This window comes from Harmonia axyridis, chromosome 5, assembly GCF_914767665.1.
Source record: "Harmonia axyridis chromosome 5, icHarAxyr1.1, whole genome shotgun sequence".
Classification (NCBI taxonomy): Eukaryota; Metazoa; Arthropoda; class Insecta; order Coleoptera; family Coccinellidae; genus Harmonia; species Harmonia axyridis.
In genome coordinates this window covers 36,877,105-36,899,919 of record NC_059505.1, presented here as the reverse complement: position 1 = coordinate 36,899,919, position 22,815 = coordinate 36,877,105, and the positions used below count along the sequence as shown (strand labels likewise).

Here is a 22,815-nt window from a genome sequence, read left to right as displayed (position 1 = left end):
AATCCAGGGTTTTTGCACGTTGAATTATAACACATTCTCCAATAAAATAAGATTCATTCGGACATATCCCAAATAATTTATAAAGAACAAAAATAATATCAACTCGCAATAAAAACGACATAAAGTCGCAACAATGAACAAGTTGGTATGGTACCGTTTTTTTAGGCTTAATTCTCAGTGCCCATTTATAAATTTCAAAGTTTGGGCCTTTTCAAGTAATTTTTTCTCATATACCTAATTATAATATTCTACGTATGTCATTTTATAATTATGAATAACTTGAATTATGCTCTCCACTGTGCTTACTGTGCTTGATGCATTTCGTTCTTAAACCACTGTTAAGATCTCATAAAAAAGAAAACACCCGTTCCACATGAACGGGTTCCAGAATTGCGAGAATATATAGGCACATTTAATGAGATTGGTCTTTATTTCATGTTCTCTTGTTTTATTGAGAAATGACATCTATTTATCGTTTTTTAGCTTTCCACTCATCTGAAATTTCTGCGAAAATAAAAGAATTCAAATAGGTACTTAAATTTTTCATAAACGGAATCTTCGAGCGTGAAATCTTTCCCATTCAATATACAACAGATTCTTCTACTAGATTTAATTAAGGAACAGCATTCAAAAACATTCATACAAATATATCGAATTTTGTCATTGGCCATTATATTCGAGATAACGGGTGTTGTGAAAAATCTCTGACTTCACTGTCAAATTTAATTTATTGCATTGTATTCATCGTGCTAGCATTCTTTAGTTTGTTATAGACTTGTCTTGTTTGGTTCCCAAAACATTTATTCAGTAATATTCCATTCAACTCTTAGTATCTATCCTCAATTAATTTTTACTTTAATAACAGTACCTAATTAATGATTTTCCAATGCTTTCAATCGGTTTGTCAATTAGAAATGCTTGACTGTGTAGAAAATGAGTATAAAGTTCTTATAAAGAGTAAAAAAAAACGGTTACAGCTTTAAAGGCCTTTTTTTCAGCTAAGAAAATTTTTTTCAATGACACCCATAGCTTCAGCAAGCGTTCAATAGCTAGAAGTAGTGAAAGCCATCGATTTCTAGAATAAGAAGGTACATTGCATACTCACGAAAACCTTTTATCGTTCGACCCTTAGAGAAAATATCGAAAAATATTTGAAAATATTAAGACCAATAGACTGCACAGAAATTGACATCATATCGGCGGAAGTGGAAGCAGTATTGTGAAGTCTATGCGCTGGACAACCGATAGTTTCGTTGCCTTCGGAAAAAATCTCTTCTAATTAAAAAAACTAACCTTTATTTTACTTCGAAATAAGTACCTATTTGTGTTATCCGCACTGACAGCGAAAATAATTTATATGGAAATATTACGGTTTTCTAAGGATTCAATACAAAATAAAGTGATTCTATAAGACGATTTATTTGGCTATGTGTCCAATTTTAATAATTTTATTTTCAATCCTTCGGTTTCTGAAAAATAATGTTTGAGCATCAGAAACAGCATTTCAGATTAATGATTACTGGAATCCGTTGAGATTCCATGAAAACAAATTTTGTCTCACCTACTCTATATAAGCAAATATGAATCTCATAACGGTCAAATTACTGACCGGGACAATTGAATAACTAACCGGGACACGGGGACACAATGGTCCAAACCGGGACATGTCCCGGCGTACCGGGACGTATGGCAGCCCTACTCTAATGGATTCTAATGATACTACAACTGCGTAAAAAAAAATTGAAAATTTCACTGGTTACTGTAATAGAGCATCACTTCAATGGTGGTACACCCTATATTCGATCGAAATTCAGAAGTTTTGATAAGCAGATATATATGTAACTTACTGAAAAATGCGATTGCCCATTTGGCCAACAAAGATGTAGTTAAACTCACTTCCTTATTGTTATTCAAATTGAATGCCAACTTGAAAAGCGAAAAAAATCCAAGATCTTTATTCTGCATTTCCAAGTTTGCTAAATATTTTTTATTGCTATCGGACGGTTCATACCTAGAACAGAATAAATCTAATTATAATTCAATCAACCAAGAGAATAATTCAATATTATTGACAAATAACACTAAAAATCACTAATTAATGAGATATTTGTATATACAGGGTGATTCTATTTCTCCAAATATGAGGATTCTGCCCAAAATGCCTCATACAAATATTGCAAGTTTATGGATGTTTTAAGTTTTGAATATATATTTTGATTTTCGCAATATTTTGTATGGTTTTACAATTTAAATTTGAAAATTGAACATAGGAGTATCCAATTGGTACCTACTCTAATTTAGCTCTAGAATCTCTAAAATTTAGAGATTGGACATTCTTAATATAACACCCTGTATAAAGTGCGGCAATAATAGCTGTTATTCCCTCGATACGAAAAGATTCCACGATAGAAATAGCTATAATTATAAACTCATGTTCATATTATTATTAACACAGAGTTTTCTATAAATACTGTAATTTTATTAGTTCCTTGAAAAAATCTGTTGTCTCAATTTGTTTTAGAGATCTGAATAAGTATGTACATAAGTTGCTATAAAAATACATAGGCGTACAACTTTGTTTCCGCCATATTTTTTCGAAATTCGAGGCTTTATTGTGAAAAACAGGTATTGTGAAAAATAGGTAATAGGCTACATTAATTATTCAAAAGTATTGTCCATCGTTGGCCACTACTTTCTCACATCTTTCGGGCAGCGTATAAATTCCGCGTTGAAAAAACTGGTGATCTTTTGAAGCGATCCACGAATCGATCCAATTTCTTACTTCTTCATAAAACAAGAAGTGCTGGTCAGCCAGTACGTGTGCCATTGATCGAGACACATTATTGAAGCGTTGAAACCGCTTTCGGCACGTTCTTCCACTAATAGCAGCCTCATCATAAGTATTTGAGAGCATTCGATGAGCCTCAGCCGCAGATTCTTCATATTAAAGCAGAAAATTAAATGCTCCCGCAAACGACGACAAATCGAGAATAACTTTATGATACAGACACAAATCGACTAATATTTCGATAGCGTTATATTTACAAATATCTAAGCTTATTGTATGACATCTACGAACTATTTATTCACCGCTACAGCCAACTATTGCAAAACGGCGGAAGCAAATTTATACACCTAATATTATTTTCTTAGAATTTTCGAATATTCAATAAACGTTATTGAAGATTTTTTGCCAAGACAAAATAACACAACTGGCAGCGACTGACATTTCTACGTACTAAAAATGAGGCTCATGAATGTTATCGAATATTGGAAATCTCAGTATAACTTCAAACCAAAGAGCTCACAACTATCACAAAAGAATAAGTATACTATAAAATATATTACCTAAGAATCAAGACACAAATAGCAACGATCGAGTAAGCCATGAGAGTTCCTATGGACATCATATCGATCAGCTGTTCCAAATTGAAAATGGTTGCCATTATTCCTGAAAATAACCAACTTCTTACAAAATCTTCAACTATTCAATGTACTAAATTTCCTGCTTTATTTCTTTAGTTAGTTCTACTTGACTGAAATCAAACCTACCTGCCAGCAATCCTGAGATCGCAGTAGCCAATAGCGGTGTCTTGAATCTTGGATGAACCGTGGCCAAACCCCTGAAGATTACACCATCATCTCCCATAGCGTACAACACACGTGGTAGAGGAAACATGGCTCCTAAGAGACTTGTACTTAGGGCGCACATTGCACCAACAGTTACAATCCACTTTAGAACAGGCCACTCCAGATGGTCAAAAAGCACAGGCAAGGGGGCCTCTTTGTCCTTTAAGAACAAATGTAAGATAGGAAAAAGGAAAAAAAAATCTGGAATCTCTTACTTGCTCGTAATATGGCAACGCCAGAGTTATGACGGTAGAAATGCCAAAGTAAGCGCTGAAAATGATGAGCAACGATACGACGATAGCCAGTGGTATGTCACGTTGAGGATTTTTGGCTTCTTCGCCTGTGGTAGCTATGGCATCAAAACCTACGAAGCCATAGAAGCATTTGGCAGCTCCAGCCATAATACCAGCAAAGCCATAGGGGAAGTAACCTCCTTCTCCTGGTTTTTTAACGTAATCTGGTATGTCTTCTTTGCGAATCTGCCAGTTGGCAGTGTCAGCTGAAAATAGAAGAGAGGTAGCTCTCAAAATATTGCCATTTCCAAAAAATCCAGACTCAATCTAGACCCAGACATCGAGATAAGATCAAGAATAGAGTACTGAGAAAAAAATTAAAAATGAAAACCTACCTCTACTTCCAGCTCCTACAAGCACAACAGCTAATGTAGCTAGATTCAAAACAGTAAAAGCATTGTTGAACTTTGTTGACTCTTTTACACCAACACCAAGTAAAACTGAAAAAAGATTTATATTATTGTAGCGTTTATATTCTTTCAAATAATATTATTTTCAGACTGTTAGGAGAACAACTTTGCTTCCACCGTTTTGCATCGGATGACTGTAGCGGTAGGTGGTAGTCATACAATAAGCTTAGGTATCTGTAAACATGACGCCATCGAAATATTAGTCGATTTGTGTCTGCATCATAAAATTATTCTCGATTAAGCATGTCAGCTTACGAGCCAAATTCTCGCCATTTGTGGGAGATTTTAATTTTCTGCTTTAATATGAAGAAATCAGCGGCTGAGGCACATCGAATGCTCTCAAATACCTATGGTGAGGCAGCTATTAGTGAAAGAACGTGCCGAGAGTGGTTTCAACACTTCAAGAACGGTGATTTTGACGTCGAAGACCAGAAAGGCGGTGCAAGAGAGTTTTTCGAAGATGCAGAATTGGAGACATTACTTGATCAAGAGTCATGTCAAACGCAACAAGAATTGGCACGATCAATGGGAGTGACGCAACAAGCCATATCAAAACACCTGAAAGTCATGGGAATGATTCAGAAACAAGGAAATTGTGTGCCGTACGAGTTGAAGCCAAGAGATGTTGAACGGCGATTGTTTGCTTGTGAACAACTGCTTGCAAGGAAAAGACGGAAGGGTTCTCTGCATCGTTGTGGCTGGAGACGAAAAATGGGTTCATTACGATAATCTCAAGAGCAGAAAATCATGGGGATACCTCGGCCATGCTTCCACGTCGACGGCTAAACCGAATATTCACGATCCAAGGTCATGCTCAGTGTTTGGTGGGACGTGCTTAGCGTAGTATACTATGAGTTGTTAAAATCGATTGAAACAATTACAGGCAATCGTTATCGAACGCAATTAATGCATTTGAGCCGAGCATTGAAAGACAAACGAGCGCAATTCAACGAGAGACATGAAAAAGTGATTTTACATCATGACAACGCTAGACCTCATGTTCCGAATGTGGTCAAGACATACTTGGAAACGTTGAAATGGGAAGTTCTTCCCCATCTGCCGTATTCTCCAGACGTTGCTCCTTCACACACTCACTTGTTTCGATCAATGGCACACGGCCTGTCTGACCAGGTTCTTCTTCCGGTCTTATGAAGAAGTAAAAAATTGGATCGATTCGTGGATCGCTTCAAAAGATGATCAATTTTTTCAACTCGGGATTCGTACGATGCCCGAAAAATATGAGAAAGTAGTGGCCAGCGATGGACAATACTTTGAATCATAAATGTATAACCAATTTTTACAATAAAGCCTCGAATTTCGGGAAAAAAACGGTTGAAGCAAAACTGTACGTCTATGTAATTTCGTAATTTTGTTTCAGCACATTTCTCAGAATAAATTGCAGCAAATATTTGAATTTAATGAAGTGCAATATAAAATAAGCTGCATTTGTGGAATGTCAGAATATCTTATCATTGTTGAAATAGCCATTACAAATATTCTTATTGAGAATACGCAATTTTTTTTCCATTAATAGTATAACAGAATTTTAAAAACTCACCTGTGAGTATTATGACAAGGAAAAATGACACAAAATCAGGATAAGAAGATAAGAAATTCACGTGTATTGGTAGCCATTCTGTCAATGTACTATTGATTTTATGATCAATTAGAGTATCCAAATAATTCGTGAAACCTCTGGCCACACTTGCTGTTCCTGAAATTAAAAATGAATGTTTTTTCATCTTAAATTCTCTTTCAAATATCAAATCTATCAAATAGTAAGAATACGCATCTAGTCTTGACATATACCAAAATAGCACGATTTGGTATTTTGATAATTTATTCTATTGTTATCATACTTTTATTGAAAGTAATCACATTTCTGTTTTTCACCTTAAAATTAAAATTATTCACGAAATTTACTTAAGTAGTATTTCGAATGTCATAACATTCACACATTAGAGAAAACAAAACAAATTAAGGTCAGCATTCCCACGTATAAAGAAGATGTCTTTATGATCTGGAGAAAAGAAGCCTTCAAACATAAATCAATAATAACAGTATCTCATCTACATAACTAGATCACATTTATGAATAACATAAACAAATTTACCGCTATTTGATATTGACCAGATCTGCAAAATTATTTAAAACGGGTTGTAATTTGTTCAAGGTCTTCAAGTCAGCTTACGCAAAGAACAGGTGAGGTGAAAAAATTTGTGAGTAGACACTCTGACGTCCAGATCAATGTAAAACAAAGTTTATCGAACCCTCATTTATTCAGGTAATCTTTCACCAAGTTTACCATGATTTAATGCCAGTCGAATTGAATTTTTTTTATCGTTGAGATTCATTCAGTGCAGCTGATATTAATCACATTCTGATCTCACTATTTGCTAGTGATGCTATTTGATGTGCAAATAAGAATGCTCGATGATTCTTATTGCTGTTATTTATTGTGTGTTTTTAAGATTTTGTTTAATTTCTTATTTGTCGACTTTATTTCAGTTTTATAATTATTGTCGTAATATCCTTGATTGATGTCTTTTAAGGTCTCTCGTCAATGCAATCAGCCCCACAGGGCTCTAACTCTAATTCTATACCAGGTAAAGGGTGTTTTTTTTAGAGCTATAGAACTTTGAATTGCAATAAAACAACGATGGATTATTCGATTAACATGAATTTTATTTATCCGCAAGATAATCTTGTGGCATTACATTTTAAATATGATTTCTGGCATATGACCGCCACGGCTGGCTCGGATGTAGTCCAATCTGGATGTCCAATTTTAGATGACTTTTTCCAACATTTGTGGCCGTATATCGGCAATAACATGGCGAATGTTGTCTTCCAAATGGTCAAGGGTTTGTGGCTTATACGCATAGACCAATGACTTTACATAGCCCCACAGAAAGTAGTCTAGCGGTGTTAAATCACAAGATCTTGGAGGCCAATTCACAGGTCCAAAACGTGAAATTAGGCGGTCACCAAACGTGTATTTCACGAGCTGTGTGACATGTGCGCCGTCTTGTTGGAACCTCAGCTCCTGGACATCATGGTTGTTCAATTCAGGAATGAAAAAGTTAGTAATCATGGCTCTATACCGATCACCATTGACTGTAACGTTCTGGCCATCATCGTTTTTGAAGAAGTACGGACCAATGATTCCACCAGCCCATAAAGCGCACCAAACAGTCAGTTTTTCTGGATGTAACGGTGTTTCGACATACACTTGAGGATTAGCTTCACTCCAAATGCGGCAGTTTTGTTTGTTGACGTAGCCATTCAACCAGAAGTGGGCTTCATCGCTAAACAAAATAAAATGGACGTAGTGCGCGATACGTATTCCGCACAGAAACATTATTTTCGAAATAAAATTGCACTTTTTGCAAGCGTTGTTCAGGCGTGAGTCTATTCATGATGAATTGCCAAACCAAAATGAGAATAAATCACTTAACAGCTGTTAAATCGGTCGCCATCTTGAATAGTAATGCCAACTTAAAGTTATATACCTCGAAAAAAAACACCCGTTACTATCTAATAACAAAATTCAAGACAAATAAATGATTAATATACTTTTTGAGTAGTTGAAAAAAGTTTCCAGAATTAGAAAATTCTGGACTCTTTGCAGTGATTTTTCTCTTGACGTTTCGATAACTACTGCAATAAACATCTTCAGAGGTTTCTAATTCGTAGACTGTTACTCGATGCTTGATTTATCATCAATGTATCATTAAATTTTGTTATATCTGTCATACCAGATAGCTTCGTACCTCAATTCTTCCTGTTTTAACAAATACATTTTTTCAATGTCTTATTTCTTCATTCCTTCTCCTTATTTGACAATAATAATTGTAGCCAACAAGTGACCTTTCAAGCAACGATCAATTGTTCATAAGACATCGCTTTTGAAGTGTCTTGTCATTGAATAAATTTTATAAGAAGGTTGTGTATTATTCTGTTACTTCTATCAATGTTACTTACAAAGTTCACTTACCGATTACATACTCCAAAATGAGATTCCATCCAATAACATACGCAATAAATTCTCCCACGCTCACATAACTATAAACATAAGCTGAACCTGCTTTGGGCACTCTGGATGCAAATTCTGCATAGCATAAACCTGAAATAGAAACACTGTGAACATTGGGAAAAATTTGAGTTTATATCTAATTATCTAAACTATCTGGTGTTTCCCATACATGATATTTTTTATTGTGTCGTTATTGTTATGGTTAGGCAACACTACAGTCGTTTATAAAGTGATTAAAACTGTTCAAATCGATAAAGTAAACAGTCTTAAATGTATCTATATAAGAAACATACGCTAATAAAACCAATAAACAAAATACCTCTCAAAATTTTTCTTATTAACAGAATTGGAACTGCAGCTCTTAGACACTTGCCAAAACTGCAGAAAGGGCAGTAGCGTGCGACGAAATTTAAAAAAGAAAAGAAGTTCTTGAAATACTTCATAATTCATAATTCATAATTTATTTGCAGTCTTCAAACTTTGGATTGGAAATTTTTGGAATATGTGAAATATTTCCTTAACAAGGATATATTTCAACTAAATAAGCTGCTTTTTTAAGGATCCGTGATATTCTACAATACGATAAAATAATAAAAAAAGTGTAAATTCGCATTCTCCCAATATTCATTTTTTTTTCGATAAACCTAAAAATCTGGTTTTTCTACCACACCCTGTAGATCTCGGAATGTTGCAAATATTATGCAGTTGGTGCATTGATAATATCCTATTCGACTCTAATTAATGCTTTGTCGCTCTCAATCGCTGGAAATATCAATGCCAATAAAAAATACAATGAGAAAAAAAACGGAATTGATTTCCATCATGATCACGTAAAATTTTATTGCTACTTTTAGTATAAATGAATATCACGAATTGTGGAAATTCAAGCTGTTGAATTATTTTCTTATTTTGAAACATGAAACAGGTTTTTAACATTCGCATTTGAAGAAATAAACGTCTATTATTATCGGTTTTTGAATTCATGCGAAATAAATTGTGATAACAAACGAATTGATATAAATAACTGAATTTTAAAAAGGTCATTTTGTACATATCAGTGACAACAATAATAAGCTCTAGTTTTCGTAGGCATAACTGCTTGCATATTTTCGATAAAAGAATTCTCAAATATGCAAAAATATTCAGAAAATTGTTAAAATTCCAGTTTATTATTTCCAATATCCAACTTTCCAAGAAGCGATAGAAAGAGCTAGCATACCAATTCGATCAATAAAGCGAAAAACAGCCCTAACAAATCTTGACATAATATAAAAACTAAATGCAACAGCATTAATTCAAAAAAAACTTACCGGCAATGGCAGAAGCAAATGCAGCTATAAGAAATGAAATAGCTACAGCTGGTCCAGCAACATCTTTCGCCACTGATCCTGCTAAGACATACACTCCTAAACCTAAAGTTGCACCAACCCCTAATGCTATGAGATCGAAAAGATTCAACACTCTTGCAAGTTGACTATCAGCCCCATCTATGTTTCTCTTCTTCCTGGACAAAGCAGCCAGAAGGTTCCTGGCCATCTAGAAGACAAGATATATCTACGTTGGTTTTAATGGTCTCAAAACAGAAATAAATATGTGCGGGCATATACTTTGAGTTTTCTAATAAGAGGTTTCATTTTGAATAGCTCGCTCTATGGGCAGCTGTCACTTTCGAAGCTGTCATCTTTTGACAAGTAACAACTACTCCAATACTTAAAATGGAATGATACACGCTCCAACAAAGCAGTGAAATTGTTAAAATTCACTACAAAAATGGTTAAACCATAGTCATAGTGGTCATTTGGCTGAATATCTTTTTCCATTGTTAATGGCATACCTTCTTCTTCACAATGAAATAAATTTACTCGTTTTTTTTCGATATCAAAATGAAACCTCTTATTGTAAAACCTTTTCTCATAACTGAAATTGACGAATAAGTTGCAGAGTAGTGGAACCAATGATCATCCAATATTTCGTAAGGATCCTATATCATTTGGGGATATTTTTTTTGTTGCAAATTTTTATAAATTTGAAATAAACGCTTCACAAAGTTCATTCAGTCAGTATATTCCTTATATTTTTAAGTGCGTATGCTCCTAATGGAAATAAAATAAAGAATACCCAGAAATTGATAATGATAAACTTGATCAAACATTCTTATATTGTATACTATATTTTTTTTATTTATCTGTATTAGTTTGTTTCGAGTTTGTCGAAGATTTGATTTTATACCGTCAATTTGAAAAAAATGGTAATTGAATTGGATCATAATATGATTCCATGTTTGCAAATGTTGATTCCATTGTTTGCTCTTGGATCTTAATTCTGAAATTTCACACGATATAGAGAGACACCTAGACAATTCGTATAATTCGATGATTATGGTGGGATGAGAGGACAAAAATGATACGAATACAATGATAAAACTTGCTCTAGACTGGATTTCACAAACTTAACGGATTAAATTTTATCTTAATCACCTTGACATCGATTTAAACGTATTACCTTGTTAGGGTTTTGGAGCTCATTTGAAGCACGGTGTGCATACATATGAGAGACTCATTAACATTTTATGGTAGCCACTCTGTGGGATTCTAGTTATGGGGAAATTAAGGATTTAAGTGTTGGCAATTATAATGTCAGTTGCTTCTGATTCTGGAATTTCGTATTTTCATTTTTTCAGAAAATAATACGAATTTTATGACCATATTGGGAAAGTGATATGCTAATTTTGAATGCAAATCTACAGGGTGAAATTTGCCCACATATTTGAGCAGTACCCACTTCTTTCATCCAGAACTTTTTTTTTTTGTGAACAACTGGTAATGTAGAAAAATGTGAAAAGAAAATTTGCTCCACTTCTACACTTGTAGTTTTGTTGTATCTGCTACCAATTTCGAGAAAAAAAATTCGAACAATTCTCTAGTAATAATAATATAATATAAATATCCTTTCAGTAAGCTGTTATGAATAAATTGATTTTAATTATAAGTTTTGGTCCTTATTTATCTAATCTGTAGCGAATATTAAAAAAAATTCGATAAACTAATAGGTATAATCATCACAAAAGACTACAAGAAACACCCTGTATTTGGCCAATTGAAAAGTCTCCGGTCAGATACACAGATGGAGGTGCTAGTATTAAATCCATATAATTTTAAGTTAGTACCAACCTTCAAACGGTACGTGTCAAAATTTGACAGCAGTCCGACCATTAGTTTGTGAGATATTGCGTTGTGAGTGTAGCTACTTTTGTTTTTTGAAAAAAAAAGGAAAAAAAAAAGAATTTCGTGTGCTGGGAACGCAGTGGACGCTAAAGCTTAAATGTGGTGAAATGAGCACCGAAGACGGCGAACGCAGTGGACGCCCAAAAGACGCTGTCACCAACGAAAAAATCAAAATAGTTCACAAAACAATTTCGAATGACCGTAAAGTGAAATTGATCGAGATAGCAGACATTATGAAGATATTATCTGAACGTGTAATCATATCATTGACGAATATTTGTACATGAGAAAGCTGTGTGTAAAATGGGTGCCGCGCGAGCTCACAATCGAACGAAAGCAACAACGTCTTAATGATTCTGAATTCTGAACATTTTTTGTAGCTATTTAAATGCAATAAACCTGAATTTTTGCGTCGATATGTGACAATGGATGGAACATGGCGTCATCATTTCACTCTAAAGTTCAATCGACAGTCAGCTGAGTGGACTGCACACGATGAACCAAAGCGAGGGAAAACACAACAGTCAGCTGGCAAGGTTATGGCATCAGTATTCTGGGATGCGCAAGGTATAATATCCATTGATTACCTCCAAAATTGGCAGACCATGAACAGCGATTAGTATATAGCGTTATTGGATCGTTCAAATGATGAAATCGTTAAAAAACGGTCCCATTCGAAGGAAAAAGGTGCTGTTTCATTAGGACAATGCACCGTGTCACAAATCAATGAAAACAATGGCAAAATTGCATGAATTGGGCTTCGAATTGCTTCTGCATCCACCGTATTCGCCAGATCTGGCCCCCAGCAACTTTTTCCTGTTCTCAGACTTCAAAAGAATGCTCGCTGGAAAGAAATTAAGCGCTAATGAAAAAATAATCGCTGAAACTGAGGCCTATTTTGTAGCGAAAGACAAATCGTACTACAAAAATGGTATCGAAAAGTTGGAAGATCGCTATGATCGCTGTATCGCCCTCGAAGGCAATCCCATGAGGGCCCATGTTTATAGGACTTTCTACTTAAAATCTTCCAAGAAAACTCATTCTCCTCTTTACCTCGAATTAAAGAACACCCAGTATAAAACTATGATGTTTGTATCGAAATTCTAGGATTTCGATAATCAAATGCCAGATGAAGAATTGTAAATCTAAAGTGAAAATAAACATTATGCAAATTTGTTCAAAAATGCAAATGATTGAGAGTTCATTGGAATTAAATTTGTTATAATTACATGTTTTGCATATTTTAAAAATAGATTTTCTGATAGAACAACGACTACTGAATCAAAACATCAGAATAATTACGAGGTATAGAATTATAGGTAGGTAGGTATACCTATAATATGTTTATATATACACACAACTATTTCAAGGTGTACAGAAGCTGTTGACTGTAACAAATGTTATGTTGATCCTTACTCCACATCGTTAGTATATCATTAGAGACGCTCATAATATATCATTAATTCTTTATGTTTCTGTCATACAAAGATCGTCATAATATGATTATAGTTTGCATCAACTTCTATAGGAATATTTCATCAGAACAAAATCAATTCCCTTCAATATTCCCATATTTTCGTTCATGTTATATGCTCAAGTAAAGAATGAATATCTCAGCCTTTTTATTCGATGAATGAGATATCACTTTGACATTTAATATTTGAATTGGTGGACATAGATATTCATAGAAGCTTATTTGAATCAGTTGTCATTTTGACATCTGAATGGAGCAAAAACATCACAATTAAATGATAAATAAATTAACTAAATATTCCGAAAACCTTATAATTCAAGAGATTATATTATTCTTTAAAATAATTAGTGAATTTTTTTCAACCTCAACTGAATATGCCCACAAAAACTTTTAAGTAAGTACTTTTCTGAATTTTTTTATTGAATTTTCAAAAGCATTGTACCTTATTATGTCACATGCCGACATGACTTCGTAAAATAATATAATAATGCTTGAGAAATCCCATAAAACAATAATTCTGGGGAAATCCCAATATTTGAAACTGTTAAATTGGAACATGCTAATTTTTTTAATTGATTTTGGCAGTATAAATCATCATTGTTGTAGTTAATTATTTGTAGATTATTTCTCTAGATTACAGCTGATGGAATTCAATCTGATGAATGATCTGATCCTGATTCTATTTCCTGAGAGTTTTGATTGGCTGTAGATACATGATTTCGAACAAGTTTTAAATAATGTTCTGCATCTAGTTGTAGATATCATTTTAAGGAATATGCACTCGAATGCTCCGTAATTTTGATTAATCATTTTGATATTGAATTTATCACTAGAGACTTGTTTTTGTTCTAAATTCCTCTTTAGTCTTTCTCAGAGAGTAATAAACATATATAGAAAATATACGCAATTTTACATGTCCCCAACATGGTTATATTACGTTGTCGGATTGTAATATAATTTCTAATCTACAATTTTACTATATCGTTATGAATGTATATTATATTTCATGAAATATATTTATTTGAGTGATTCCCGATTGAATATGCAAATTTGAATATTTGGAATCCGATATTTTTTCTAATGGTCGAATTTATAATAAGCAGAATATTTATCATTTTCTGTATCTACCGGCTGAAATCCAAGGTTTGGAAACTTTTGCTCTCCTAGTGTCATCGGTTGTTTTACGTCGTTTTGCTAGCTTGAAGTTTGTTTTCTGAATTTCTGATTTATTTAGGTATTCATTTCAATATATTTTAAGTTAATATGAAACGTTGATTCACTATGGGACATAAGAAGTGCGTTCCTTGTGGAGAAACTCGCGAATTGAGTGAAATATCGTATCACTGATATGTTTTCATTTCCGCTTCATGTCAAATTTGATAGTTCATGTTGGGGACAAAATTTGCTTACTGAAAATGACATATGCTCCCTCTATCTATGTTTATTACTCTGAGGTATTAGTGTACATACATGATGCGATCTGCAAGTGACTATTTGACAAATAAGTAGTTATTTCCTAATGTACCTTGAATTTGGGAGATGTCAAAATTTTGTCGCTGAAATACCAAGTTGCAGGTTTAACCGGCTTGCATGTTTCATCACTGTGAAACGAGCATCACTAATAAATAGTCTTAGTAATTACGAATAATTCAAAATCAACATTGACATTTAAGTTCATCAACCTACGAACTACCACATGGTGTAATGAAGCAATAATGACATTCCGAAAAAAATTAAAATAATCTTTTTATATTTTCAAGGAATTCCTTGGGTCCCTACTGGGGACGTCCCTCCTATGTATACACTGTTTCAAAAACAATACTCGGACGATAATGGATACTTGAGATAATCCTAAATACAAATTCAAACTGAACTGCCATAGATTTCAATCATCGATGAATCCAAGATACCAGTCGATAACTACAAATCAAAAATATTGAACCTAGACCTGATTTTGAATGACTTGTAAGCAATTGCAAAAACGTATCAGTTGAATTGACAATACTACTATCTTATCTGAAGTAATCTCGGACGTTTCGAGTTATTTCATTGTTGAAACGTGCACATGGATATTTTCATTAACGTTTTAAAGTTTTCGAATTATCCAAAATCAGTGGAATACATAATATCCATTTGACGTCAGACGTCATAGATAAGAAATGTATAGATTCTTTAGTAACACTTTTCTTCTTTCTTCTCTTCTGAAAGTTGAAACAAGGAATTATATTTATCAATACCATTATTGAGAACGAACAATGATTTTCATTATTTCAAGGAGAAGGAATATTCTTTTGTTGTTTTACATTCCCAATCGTCATTCGAACGATAACTAAGCTTTTCTATCAGTAACGTCATATCTACCTATCACGTTGTTGCCAAAGATTTAGAAACTGGCAATTTAAAATTGGAATTGGTACCAAGAAAAGCTAGTTCGAGAGAGATTCATAAATAACATTCATTAATATTAAATATTGGGTAAATATTGATATTTACTGCAACAGACTAAATTATAAGGAATATTCCATTGTTGCAGACAAATCAAAATAGAAGGTGAGAAAATTCACTGATAAAGATACTACTGAATCAACAAGGAAATGTTTGTCCTTTTCGTACATTCATTTTAATATTAAATAATACTTGTTAAGAATTATAACCGAATTTTATTCAAATATTCTTATAGCATTAAGAACTTTAGAAATTGTATTAAATGCATTACCCCAGAGTGATTTTCCAATTTATTTTTCATCTACATAGGGGTACAAACTTCGCTTCAGCTGTTTTTTCCGAAATTCCTTCATTGTAAAAAAATGGTTATACCTACACTTAAAAGTATTGTCCATCGCTGGCTACTACTTTATCCCATCTTTAAGGCAGCTTACGAATTGAAGCGATCCGCGAATCGATCCAATTTTTCATTTCTTCATAAGACCAGAAGTGCTGGTCATTCAGGCCGTGTGCCATTGATCAAAACAAGTGATAGTCCGAGGGAGCAACGTCTGGAGAATACGGCGGGTGAGGTAGTACTTTCCATTTCAACATTTCCAAGTATGTCTTGACCACTTTCGCAACATGGGGTCGAGCATTGTCTTGCTGTAAAATCACTTCATCATGTCTCTCTTTTTATTGCGCTTGTCAGTCAATGCTCGGCTCAAACGCTAAATTGGGTTCGATAATGATCGCCTAAGATTGTCTCAGTCGGTTTTAACAACTCATAATACACTACGCCGAGCTGGTCCCACCAAATACTGAGTATGACCTTGGAACTGTGAATATACCCCAGGTTTTTTTGCGCTTGGGGTTATCGTAATGAATCCATGTTTCGTCTCCAGTCATAATGCGATGCAGAAATCCCTTCCGTCTTTGCCTTGCAAGCGGCTGTTCATAAGCAAACAAACGGCGTTCAACATCTCTCGGCTTAAACTCGTACGGTACCCAAGTTCCTTGTTTCTGAATCATTCCCATGATTTTCAGGCGTTTTGAAATGGCTTGTTGCGTCACTCCCAATGATCCTGTCAATTCTTGTTGCATTTGACACGAGTCTTGATCAAGTAATGCCTCCAATTCTGCATCTTCGAAAATATTCTCTCTTCCACCGCCATGCTGGTCTTCGAAGTCAAAATTACCGTTCTTGAAGAGATGAAACCACTCTGGACACGTTCTTTCACTAATAGCAGTCTGACCATAGGTATTTGAGAGCATTCGATGAGCCCCAGCCGCAGATTTCTTCAAATTAAAGCAGAAAATTAAAACCTCACGCGAATGACGAGAATTTGGCTTGTAAGTTAACATATTCAATCGAGAATTACTTTATGATACAAACATAAATCGACTAATATACGATGGCGTTATGTTTACAAATACCTAAGCTTATTGTATATCATCTACGATCTATTTATTTCGACTATCACTTACCGCTACAGCCATTTATTGCGAAACGGCGGAAGCAAAGTTGTACACCTAATATATCATAAGAACTTTTATTCAAGTTAGAATAACCAATGACATTAGAACAAATCACATCTCATATAATACATACAAGAGTCTCGTGGTCTCCAATGAGCGCATGATTGAACGAGCACTTAAAAATCCTGAGAGCAAATCAGAGCTTTTTTTTTAATTGTAGCCTAACACGACAAAAAACTGGGAAAATCCTCATGGAGTATACTATTAATTTAATGAATGATTCTGAATAAATTTAAATTATATCTCCCATAATTATCACAAAAAAAATTATAATAGCAGCACAAGAAATACCTGGAGATGTATATGGTCAAACTCGAAATCACAAACACATATGTTAGCCCGATATATAGAACAGAAGCTTTTGACCGTGTAAAGAACAATCACTGACACCAGTCTATATCATTGAACTGGTTGGATACGTTTAATTTTTTAGCAATTATTATTAAAAGCGATTGTAGGTACTTATATCTAACCTATCTACCATATCTACATTTGATCATGATCAGGGGGCGTAGTTCAAATTTATCATTTCGATTATTAAATTTGTACAGATATTTATTCGATTAGTTCAACTTTTCACTTCAAGAAGATTCGAAAATGAGTCAAGATAATGGATTCGGACACAAGCGCGGTCCCAGGGGGGTGAAGGGGGTCATGACCCCCCAAATGGAACCACCTAACACTTAATATGAGTTTCAAGCAGACAATGTACGAAATGGTCCCATCAAAAAACTTGAAGCCCATAACAGAGAAACACCTCCTCAAAATTCAAGTCTAGGACCTCACTTGATTGAAATTCATTATCAAATAAAATAACACTAAGTAATTTCAAATTATCAGTCGAAAAGTAACCTGAAGAAGCCACATTGTTGACGAATCAATTATTATTTTCATTTAAATATTTGTGGGAACTGTTTTATTCCATTGCCGGACACTTATAACATTTGCTACCACCTGCCAGACTCCCCTAAACTTTAATAAGTTATAATTATACTTCCGTTATAGTATAAAAACTATATTTTATATCTTGCTTGGGGATATATAAAAAAATGTTACCTCAATAGCCAGACAGTTTTAATGCTCTCAATGGGCTCGGGTACGTTAATATAACGTTGTGAAACGTTGTAGGAGGTACGCAAAAGCTGAGATGATTGTGATCTTTTAAGATTTCTATTAAAAAAAATGCAGAGGACATTCAATGTGTCTGAAAAGATGTAAAACCATTAAAATTATCCGGCTATCGAGGTATATGTATAGATTTTTACAAGGTGTTTTCTAATTGTTTGTCAATGTTCAAAGAGTTCATGCATGCTTTTAAGTCAAAACATAAAAAAAGATCTTTTGCATTAAATATTGCCATTCAAATAGTTAACACCCTGTAATAATCATTACCAAATATAAATCGAAAAGATACTTGAAATTCGAGGATAATATCCTGTTCTTCAATAGCTATCTTCAATATATAACGATATGGTGGAATGATTTATAGAAAAAAATATGCTGAATTGTAATGATTTGCTCTTTCTTCAGTTGACAATCGAACTGGTGGTTAATTGGTGAAATAACAAAAAATAGCCATGAACCCAGAGGAAATAGCACCAGCCTTCATGCGTGTTTTTGTTCTCTGAATCATCATAACAATAGATCTCGTACATTTCGACTCATTTGCTACATAATATTGGGGATAGCTAGTATGTTCGCGTGAAGAATTTTTTTCAGCACACAAATAAGCGTTTCAGCAATCAAGAAGAAAATGGTGTTCCAAAATTATTTTTTTTCAATATTCATTCGAAAAAAATTGAAGAGTTGGGAACTTCTACGCGCTTGATGAAATTTGGTATTTTTTCACAAAATTTTGCATGTATACAGGGTGTTCCTAAACTGGAGGTACAAATGAAAATGAGATATTCCTTGAATAATTTTGGGATAAAAAGTCCTATAAACATAGGCTCGAGGTGAGATACAGAGTGTTAGGTACATATATCGGGAAAATAAGCACCAAAGCTAATCAATAATTTATTCATCACAGCTTACTGATTGGATTTTTATGATAATTTGAATTTTCCCAAGGATTTCGAGAGTTGTTCGAAATTTTTCTACAAAAACTATTAGGTGTACAACTTTCTTCCACCGTTTTGCAATAGATGACTGTAGCAGTAAGTGGTAGTCAAAATAAATAGATCGTAGATGTCATACAATGAGTTTATTGTATTTGTAAACATTACGCCATCGAATTTTTGTCTGCATCATAAAGTTATTCTCAATTAAACATGTCAGCTAACAAGCCAAATTCTCGTCATTAGCGTGAGGTTTTAATTTTTTGCTTTAATATGAAGAAATCTGCGACTGAGGCTCATCGAATGCTCTCAAATAACTATGATGAGACCGCAATTGGTGAAAGAACGTTTCAAGAACGGTGATTTCGACGTCAAATACCAGCTTGGCGGTGAGAGAGAGAAGGTTTTCGAAGATGCAGAATTGGAGACATTACTTGATAAAAACTGGTGTCAAAACGCAACAAGACTTGACAGGATCTTTGGGAGTGACGCAACAAGCCATTTCAAAACACCTGAAAGTCATGGGAATGATTCAGAAACAAGGAAATTGGGTTCCGTACGAGTTGAAGCCGAGAGATGTTGAACGGCGTTTGTTTGCTTGTGAACAGTTGTTTGCAAGGCAAAGACGATAATGGGTTCATTGCGGTAATCCCAAGTGCAGAAAATCATGACCATATTTCCATGTCGACGGCCAAACCGAATATTCACGGTTCCAAGGTAATGCTCAGTATTTGGTGGGACCAGCTCGGCGTAGTAAGTTATGAGTTGTTAAAATCGACTGAGTAAACAATCACAGGCGATCGTTATCCAACGAGATTAATGCGTTTAAGCCGAACATTGGAAAACAAACGGCCGCAATACAACGAGAGACATGATGAAGTGATTTTACAGCATTTACAGCATGACAATGCTCGACCCCATGTTCAGAAAATGGTCAAAACCATAGAACATATTTAATCTATGGTCAAGATATACTTGGAAACGTTGAAATGAGATGTCCCACCTCACCCAACGTATTTTCCAGACGTTTCTCTTTCGGACTATCACTTGTTTCGATCATTAGCACACGGCCTGGCTGACCAGCACTTCCGATCTTATGAGGAAATAAAAATTTGGATCGATTCGTGTATAGTTTCAAAAGATGACCAGTTTTTTCAATTCGTACGCTGCCCGAAAGATGGGAGAAAGTAGTGGCCAGTGATGGACAATACTTTGAATCATAAATGTATAACCAGTTTTTTACAAGCAAGCCTCGAATTTCGGAAAAAAACGTGGAAGCAAAGTTGTACGTCTATGAACATGAAACGAGAGTTTAGTATTAGAGATTAAATTTTTTTTACATTTTCTCGATCTATTGGTGGTCCATAAAAAAACAATTCTGGAGGAAACAATCGGGCATTCTTCCAAAATAATCCTGTAGATTGGCAATCGAAATAGACATATCACGTGAACTATAAATTTGAATAACTGTGCCAAATTTCAGTTTAGTATCTTGTGTGTTGCAGATGCTATGAGAAAAACCTTTTTTCGGTCCTGCCTTCAAAAAAACCCAAAAAATTTGAAACAAATTAGTCTCTATTCTCTTCCTTTTGAAAGCTACATGGATTGGATAACTAACTTTATAGCGAACTTTATATAAACACAAAATTTCAATGAAATATAACAGGCAGATTCAAAGATATCGAAATTTCAAAAAAAAATCAACAATTCAATATCACAATCACACAATTTTCACTAAATTCTGGTTGAACATTCATTCAGCAATTCTACAACTAAATTCAAAATTTCAGTTCGATCAGATGGGTATTTTTTATTTTATAAGAAAAATAAAATTTCATATGGGCATAAGTGAAAGAATTTTCATTTTATATTGAAGTACAATATTATTTTTAGTGCAAAAAAATCTTGCATACAACTGGAATATAAAACCTCTTTCTTGTATCTGCCTTACAGATTCTGTCTGCTTCTAGCGCAAGCAAGAAAAAGTCAATTTATATTCTAGATGTATAAACAACTATTCCTCAAAAAAGGATTTAAAAAACAAAATTCTGGTAATATTGAAAATGTCACAGCTTCTTTAATTAGGTAGAGTGCATAATTAGCAATATCAGAATTATCTCTGTTTCTCTGTTGGCGTTGATATCACTGCATTTTTGCCATACATCTTTAATTACATTGATAATTTACCACAAAAACCGGTATAGCTGCAAGATTATTCGAGAAGATTTTATCAATTGCCTTATCGAATTTCAATGCAGTTTTTCTACTGATGTATTTACCTAGTGTGTCGATGAACTAGCACTAGCAGGTGATGATCAAAAATTAATTTCACACTGATATATATCGGGTTCAACTATTTTCTACGAACTATAGGTGTAACCTCACTATGACCGACAGGAAATTATCGTATTTTCCATGTCTTATCTCGGAAAATTCTTTTCGAGCAAAATTATCTGGAGTAGATAAGGTTATATGAAAGAAATCGTTCTTAAAAATAGCACTTCATACGCACAAGAAAAGTTGACATAATAACACACTAGACGTTTCATCAATGAAATGGTAAAAAAGACGCAATTTGTTATTTGTTGTTAGTAAACCATTCTAGGTGAACTAGTTTTAGAACTACGTGCTTCTTTGAAATAATAGAAAAGGCTGTATTTGTCGTTTGTGAATTGTGCCTAGTACCATTCTAGGTAAACTAATTTTCTCTATTTCAGTATCGTAATGAGTTCATTACAGTTCTAAAAACGGTGCTGTAATGAACTCATTACAGCATCGTTTTCAGTTATATTTTTCGTTTTGTGGTTGTCCCTACTGCCTTTCAATCCTATCAAATTCCAACAAACGTCAATAATTGTCAATATAATATAATTTGGATACCCATAATGAAATGATTTGAAACATTATTTGCACTTTCTCTCAATTCTGGTGGTGTTAAATCGATTTCGTCAGACATAATTCACGAATTTAATGCGAAATTGTAAATTATTTCAAAATTCTAAACGTACGATTCATATTCAAATTCCGTAATCTGTCAATTTTTGTAACAGTCTCACCAACTGCCAAGATACAATACAAAAGTTACTAGGATATATTATCTGCATTTTTCATTCAATTTTGACAATATTTCACAAAACTTGACTGAAATAGAGAAAATATCGTCTAATACTCATTGCAGAAGGCAATTCCAACACTCTTGCGTTCGAAAATTCGCTCCTTCGTCGCTCGTTTTCGAATTTCGCATTCGTGTTGGAATATGAGCCCATTCTGCAACTTGTTTTAGAATATACTATCAGAATTATGTGTGCTTTGTTCATTTTTAAACGACTGTAATTTCCGATTTTCCGCTTGAATTGGTGCATTTATTTATGTCATAGTAACATAACAAGCTTAGTAACAGAGGTCATTATTGAGTACATTATGGCCTTGAGCATAATCTAAATAATTTATGGGCCCTCGGGCATAATGTTAAATAATTTTTTATAGGTATATTTAATAAGTTTTATCAACGAAATTATAGCATAACAGGCCAATTGAAAAGTCCCCGGTCTACCATAGTAAAACACATTTTTCTGGCAAAATTCGATTTTATTATTCAACATAGTTCCCTTCTAGGGCAATACTGCGATCTTCCAACTTTTCGATGCCATTTTTGTAGTACGATTTGTCTTTCGCTTCAAAATGGGCCTCAGTTTCGGCGATTACTTCTTCATTGGCGATAAATTTCT

The 22,815-nt window shown here is 34.0% G+C and overlaps 1 protein-coding gene across 3 annotated transcripts in view; it reads right to left on the bottom strand.

The window, feature by feature from the left end:
* The window catches only part of LOC123680298 (cationic amino acid transporter 3), a 33,483-nt gene that overhangs the window by 2,407 nt on the left and 8,261 nt on the right, over positions 1-22,815 (bottom strand). Inside the window, exons 1-9 of one of the 3 annotated variants that reach the window (XM_045618120.1) lie at positions 21,367-21,483; positions 9,680-9,905; positions 8,331-8,459; positions 5,892-6,047; positions 4,259-4,363; positions 3,846-4,129; positions 3,553-3,790; positions 3,349-3,451; positions 1,848-2,011 (exon numbers count right to left, since the gene is read on the bottom strand). In XM_045618120.1, the coding sequence (XP_045474076.1) occupies positions 1,848-2,011; positions 3,349-3,451; positions 3,553-3,790; positions 3,846-4,129; positions 4,259-4,363; positions 5,892-6,047; positions 8,331-8,459; positions 9,680-9,905 (1,405 nt within the window). In that variant the 5' untranslated portion in view covers positions 21,367-21,483. Of the gene's footprint in view, positions 1-1,847; positions 2,012-3,348; positions 3,452-3,552; positions 3,791-3,845; positions 4,130-4,258; positions 4,364-5,891; positions 6,048-8,330; positions 8,460-9,679; positions 9,906-17,321; positions 17,480-21,366; positions 21,484-22,815 lie in introns of those variants that run through there. The other 2 variants (XM_045618118.1, XM_045618119.1) reach the window with 2 other exon arrangements.